The sequence below is a fragment of the Marmota marmota genome, unplaced genomic scaffold, assembly GCF_001458135.2.
Source record: "Marmota marmota marmota unplaced genomic scaffold, marMar, whole genome shotgun sequence".
NCBI lineage: Eukaryota > Metazoa > Chordata > Mammalia > Rodentia > Sciuridae > Marmota > Marmota marmota.
The window spans coordinates 4,855,452-4,862,402 of NW_026000205.1; the positions used below are offsets into that span (position 1 = coordinate 4,855,452).

General features: G+C 50.0%; 1 protein-coding gene across 1 annotated transcript in view; it reads left to right on the top strand.

The window, feature by feature from the left end:
* Positions 1–4,058: 4,058 nt before the first annotated feature.
* Positions 4,059–6,951, top strand: part of Ercc1 (ERCC excision repair 1, endonuclease non-catalytic subunit) — a gene marked incomplete at its 5' end in the record, with an annotated part of 23,009 nt that continues 20,116 nt past the window's right edge. The window contains 2 exons of the mRNA XM_048791240.1: positions 4,059–4,076; positions 4,200–4,219. Coding sequence (XP_048647197.1) covers positions 4,059–4,076; positions 4,200–4,219 — 38 coding nt within the window. The remainder of the gene's footprint in view (positions 4,077–4,199; positions 4,220–6,951) is intronic.

A 6,951-nucleotide genomic window follows, 5' to 3' on the forward strand; every position in this document is an offset into this window, starting at 1 on the left:
GGCAGGAGCTGGGCCCCGCGCGCCCCACGGGAACTTGCGGGTGAATTAATTCGAATGCCTTGCAAGGGACGATCATTCCGCGTGAGCTTGGATGCCCCCCGGAGTGGGGAGCTCTCAGAAAACTGGGCAGTTTGTTTTTTTGTGCCGTTGAGGTGGAACCCAGGGCTGCCCTACCACTGAGCTGCAGCCCCAGCCCTTTTATTTACTCATTTTTTTTGTTTGGTTCCGGGTCCGGACAAGTTGCCTAGATTGACCGAGAACTTGCGATCCTCCTGCCTCAGCCTCCTGAGCCGCAGAGATTACAGACGTGTGACCGGGCACTATTTGGCTTTATTGGTAATATTTGTCCAGTCATTCGAGATATATTTGTCAAGGGCCTGCTGGTGTGTGGCTCCGTGCTGTGGGGTCAAGAGCAAGTAGTGAACAAGACCAAGATCCCCGCGCTCATGGGGCAGATGTTCCACTGCCCAGGGCAGGGGCAGAAAGTAAATCACTATGACTTCAGATTGTTTTAAGCACCGTAGAGCAAGTAAAATAAGATGACATTAAAATAAAGGGGAAGGACGGACTGTGGCTCAGTGCAGAGCGCTTGCCTGGCCTGGTGACGCCCCAGTCCATCTCGTGCTCCTGGAGGTAGGAGCCTGGAGAGGGATCAGCTGGGGGCTGAGCTTGCAGAATGTAGATGAGCTCCCACCCGCGGCTCTTCCCTTCACTTTGGTCCTCTCCTGTGCCTGTGAGCGCATTACCTCTCTCCCAGCATACAGACGCCACTCATTTTTATTAGATGTTGATGGGCATTTAAAGAATAATGGCTGCCGTCTGTTCAGCACCTACTCAGCGCCTAGCCATGGGAATTGCCTCCGTGGCATGTTCCGTTGGATGCTGACCCTTACCGCGTTCCCAGAACCCCTAGCCCATGAGGAAACTGTTTCCCCATCTCTCTCATCTCCTACCTGCACTGGTGCCTGTGACATTTCCAACCCTCTGCCAATACCATCCAGTCTGTCCTTTGGGAAACTCCCCCATTCTAAACTTCAGCTCACCTGGTTGTCCTGGGACTCCCCATTTTTCCTGTCCAGGGAAGGCTATGTGACCCAGGCCCAACCAATCAGTGCGTTCTGGTGTGTCCGCCCTCTGACCACAGTGATTGGATCAGGGTTGGGCAAGTGACCCAACAGTGCCCAGTTAATGATGGCTGTGGGACCATTAGGCAGGAGACCTCTTGGATTGCCAAGAAGGTGGGTTGTGAGCCTAGAGCTTCTGAGACCATCTTTGCTATCTGAAGGAGAGCCTGCCCAGGTGGGAAAAATGTACTGAGAAATAGGGACAGTAACTTCATATCATCAGGTGGGACCCTGGATCCAGCTGTGACTGAAGCTGGTTACTATTTTATTTATTTATTGTACTGGGGATTTAATCCAGGGATGTTTTACCACTGAACTACTTGCTCAGCCCTTTCCATTTTTTTTTTTTTTAATTTTGAGACAGGGTCTAAGTTGCTTAGGGCCTCCAAAATTGCTGGGGCTGGCCTCAAATTTGCAATCCTTCTATCTCAGCCTCCTGATTGGCTGGGATTACAGGCATGGGCCACCACACCCGGTACTACTTTGGAGAGTCAATACATTTTCCTAAACTAGTTTGCATCTGAGGCTGAGAGATCCCTGATTAATTCACTGTCCCTCTCCATGATCCACAAGAACTGGTTCTGGGGCTGTGTAGCTCAGTGGTAGAGCGCTTGCCTAGCATGTGTGAGGCACTGGGTTCCATCCTCAACACCACATAAAAATAAATAAATAAAACAAAGCCATGCCATCCATACACCACTACAGGAAAACAAAACAAAAAAAAAAAAAACAGTGGTCCTGACACTCCTTACTACCCCTGCTCCTTGGGTATGCAAGGTTGTGCCCTGAGACAGTGACCCTGCTGATTGGGACTTTTCAGGTCTCCTGTGGGCATGCTTCTGGGCTCTTTCAGGAGCAGGCATCTCCATGTCCCCAGGTGTCCTCTTGCCTGAGAACCTGAGCTCTGAGGATACATCCACAGTCATGGCTGGCTAATGGTAGCAGCTTAGCTTGGTCTGCTGCAACCAAGTACCATAGATGGGATGGCTTCAAAATACAGGAATTCCTCGCTCCAGTTCAGAGGCTACAGTCTCCTCACGGGGGCCAGCACGGGGAGAGCACATCCGGGTCAAGGTCTGCCCTTGTCTCACCCATAGGAGCTAAGGCTGGAGTCTCTACCCAAATGGTGGCAGGGGACCTCCCACCAGGGAATGCCCCCACCACCCTGAAATGGGACTCATTAGGATTTCAAAGACAGGCTAAAGCACAGGGTGAATCGTCCAAAGCATTTCTTAGGGGACTTGCAGAGTGGCCTGCAGCGGGTCCTGGTGATGGACATCGAGCGCCAGAGGCTCTGGGTGGGTGAATGTGTCCACAGCTAGGGCTCAGGGCTGACTGACATGAGGGCCTGAGGCTCTGGCTCAGGTCAGGGCCAGTTTCTTTCAGTGTTTTTGAGGCAACAACATCAACACCCTTATCAGCACCTGGGAATGTTCCAGGCTTCTGCTGGGGACACGGGTTCTGGGAAAAACCAGCTGATGGAAGGTCACAGAGGTCAAGGCTTTCTGTGATTTTTCAGTCAGGACACAGGAAGAAAGCAAGGGGAGGTGTGGGGACTGCATAAGCCCTCTGGTGACCACCTCTGTGTGGTGGCATGAGAGCTCTCTGTGGTTCGTTTTATGAGGGCACTAATCCCATTTGTGGGGGCCCCACCCTCAAGATTTGGCCACCTTCCAAAGGCCTCCGCCTCCAAGAGCATCACATGGGGTTGGGGTTTCCACAATGAACCTGGGGGACATAATCATTTGGTCCACTGCAGTGAAGGTGTCCCAGCACACCCTCCACCTCTCCTGGTCAGGACCCCAGCCCCACCTGAGCATGTGGCGTCTGGCTGCACCTGGACCCTGGGTCTAACCATATCCTGAATGCCTCCCCCTGGGAGTCACACAGAGTTTCACCCTGACCTCAGCTGCTCCCAGAACACCTGTGCCTTTGCCCCACCCCACGATTCCCAGTTCAGGCACCACCCTGCCATCACCTAGACTGGAGGCCTGGGCCTCTTTCTGCCTCTGGTCTTCCACAGCTCGTCACTCATCTCCATTCTGACATTTAAGGATTTCATGTGTCCCCCCCATCCCACCTCACCCTTCCCAGCCTCCTTCCTGGTCTCCCTCCCCAATCCTGCCCACTCCTGTCCAGTGGGAACTTGCTAAATTGCAGACCCACCCCGTCAGGTCCCTCTCCTACTCAGAGCCTGCTGTGGCTCCCTAGTGCTCCATTCCTTGACTCACAGGACCCTAAGTGGCCTGAATGCGGCCACCTTCTTTGATCCTATCTCTCTCCCTCCACCCTCACTCCACACCAACACTGTCAACTCTGCCCTGAAACCATTTCCAAACTGTGTGCCTTTCCCAAGTGCGCCTCTGCGTCTGAACCCTGGACTTTTCCTGTTCTCTCCCACCTACTGGGCACTTCCTCACTTTTCAAGGCTCAGCTCAACATGGCCCCCTTCAAGAACCCTGCAGAGCCTGGGTTGGTGAGCAACTGTAATCCCAGTGGCCCAGGAGGCTGAGGCAGAGGATCCCAGCTCAAAGCCAGCCTCAGCAATTTAAGGAGGTGCTAAGCAATTTAGCAAGACCTTGTCTCTAGGGGCTGGGGTGTGGGTCAGTGGAAGAGCCCTTGCCTAGCATGTGTGAGGCAACGGGTTTGATTCTTGGCACTGCATATAGATAAATGAATAAAATAAAGGTCCATCAACATCTAAAAATTAAAAAAAAAAAAAAGACCCTGTCTCTAAATAAAGCATAAAAAGGACTGGTTCAGTGGTTAAGTGCCCCTGGGTTTAATCCCAGGCACACACAAAAACAAATAAACAAACAACAACCATCCCCCCACTCCAGCCCCACACACCGGGCCCTGTTGAGTGGGGCTTGTTCCCTGGTGGACCATGCACAAGCCCTCAGCACAGATGACCCCATTCAGTTCCCCTAACGCCCTGAGAACAGGAACAAACACTTCCGTTCCTAGATGAAGAATGAAGGTCCGAGTCGGCAGGGCTCATCAGTGCACCTGTAGGTGGGGGGAGCACTGGAACTCAGTACCTCCCGCAGCCTGGATCTTCTGGCTGGGGAGATTGTCCATCTCAGCATTGTGAGTTTGTTTGCTTTTGTTATTTGTGGTGCTGGGGATGGAACCCAGGGCTTCATGCATGAAGGACAAATGCTCTACCACTGAGCTGCACCCGTGCTCTTAGCGTAGAGGCACGTGTTTGCACTGTCTGAATAAAAAATTAAACCCCATATCCAGGGTGGCCACAGAGTCCTGGCTGTGACACTGTGGTCTTCCTCAGTTACGTAGCTTCTTCTCCAGGTGTGGAGGAGTCAGGGACTGCACAGCATCCTGCACAGGTTGCATTTGACCTGAGCATCATTCACTCTGCCTGCATACACTTGTGTCTACATTGTTCCAGAAGCTCCCAGTGCATCTGTGGATTCACAAATGGCCCCCTAGTACCCCATGTCCTCCCAAATGAAGAACACAAATCTTGTGAGCCAGTGCTCTCCATGAGAAATAGAGTTCGGGCCACAAGTACAATTGCATTTATTGATTTTTGGAGGTGGGGGGTCTTATTGTGTTGCCCAGGTTGACCGTGAACTTCTGGGCTCAAGTGATCCTCCCGCCTCAGCCTCTTGAGTTGCTGGGATTACAGGTGTGCATCACCGAGCCTGGCTTTCATTCTACTTTTTATTTATTTATTTAAATTTTGAGACAGGGTGGAGTATATTGGTGCATACCTGTGATCCCGGCACTCAGACGCTGAGGCAATTGGATTGTAAGTTCAAAGCCAGCCTCAGCAACTCAGCAAGGCCCTAAGCAACTCAGTGAGACCCTGTCTCTAAATATCTTTTCTTTCTTTCTTTTTTGAGACGCAGTCTCCCCAAGTGTCCAGAGCTGACCTTGAATTTGTAATCCACCTGCCTCAACTTCCTGAGTAGCTGGGACTACAAGTCTATGTCACCTTGCCCAGTGAACAAGTGTGGCTTTATTTTAAAAACAAATATTAAAGAAAAAAGGACAGGTGGGAATGATCTTGTTGTATTATATTTAACTGGATAAAACCAAAATACTAATATTTCAACATGTACTATGAGGAAGTATTTTTTATTTTTAAAAATTTTTGTACTCATGGATGGACAGAATGCCTTTATTTCTTTTTATGTGGTGCTAAGGATCGAACCCAGTGCTTCACTCATGCCAGGCAAGTGCTCGGCCCCTGAGCTACAGCCCCAGCCGAGCAAGTTGTCTTTTTTTTTTTTTTAATTGGAGCTTAGCTTTATAGTTCTTCATAGTAGTTGGGTTCAGCCCAACAAACTCATGCATGCTTGAAAATCATCTCAGTTCATGATCCTTCTCTTTTCCTTACCCTCCTCCCTCCCTCTCCCCTTCCTTTTCCTCTGCCAGACTTCCTTCTGCTCATCTATTGATTTAGATTGGTTGATTCCTCATGTTTTCCCATCCTCCCCCCTTCCTATATTTTACTCTAGCTTCCACATATGAGAGAAAACATTCGGCCTTTGTTTTTTGTGATTGACTTATTTCACGTAGCATGGTAGTCTCCATTTCCATCCATTTACCAGCAACTGCCATGATTTTATTCTTTCTTTGTGGCTGAGTAGAACCCCACCATATACACACACCACAGTCTCTTCATCCATCCATCCACTGACGGGTGTCTGGGTTGATGCCATAGTTTAGCTATTGTGAGTTGTGCTGCTGTGAACATCAGGGTGGCCATGTCACTGCAGTGTGCTGAGTTCAGATCTTTTGGAAAAATGCCAAGGAGTGGGGTAACTGGGTCCTGTGGTGACTCCATCCCTAGTTTTTTGAGGAATCCCATACTGCTTTCCAGAGTCCTTGTAGAGCCTACAGTCCCACCAACAATGTGCGAGAGGACTTGCCCCGACCTCCCAGGCATGCATCATCATTAGTATTCTTGATCCTTGCCATTTGGAGGGAGGTGGAATCTTGGTCTAGTTTTGCTCTGCACTCCCCTGGTTGCTAGAGATGTTGAACACTTTTTCACGTGTTTGTTGGCCATTTGTGTTTCCTCTTTTGAGAAGTTTCTGTTTAGTTGGGGTTTTTTTTCAATTTATTGATTGGGTTATTATTATGTCTTTGGTGTTGACTTTTTTGAGTCCTCCATAGATTCTGGATATTAATCCCCTATTGGAGGAGCAGGTGGCCAAGATTTTCTCCGATTCTGCAGACTTTCTCTTCACGCTCTTGTTTCTTAGCTCTGAAGAAAATTTTTAGTTTAATGGCACTCTCAGTTATTATTATTATTATTATTATTATTATTATTATTCTTTCTTTCTTTTTTTTTTTTTTTGGTACTGGAGATTGAACACAGGGGCACTCGACCACTGAGCCTCATCCCCAGCCCTATTTTGTATTTTATTTAGGGACAGGGTCTCACTGAGTTGCTTAGTGCCTCACCTTTGCTGAGACTGGCTTTGAAGTCAGGATCCTCCTGCTGCAGCCTCCTGAGTTGCTGGGATTGTTGAGAGCCACAGCCGAAGGGGCCCCAGCAAACTTCCAGCTGCCAGCAACCAGCTGCCGGCTGATGATTGGCTCACAGCGGCCCCAGCAACATCTAGCTGATTGGCTCCTCGGCCCCAGCAACATCTAGCTGATTGGCTCCTCTGGGGTGATGCTCATTGGGCTGTTTCCCTGCCCTTTCAGACCACGGAGCTGCTCATTGGGGGACTTTTTTGGCTCCGCCCACGTGAGCCAGCCAATCGGCCTCAAGAGCAGGAGGATTGTGGGAGGTGGAGAGAAGCTTGTGTGGGAGAGAGAGGCTTGTGGAAAGCCGGTGGTGGCAGTTGAG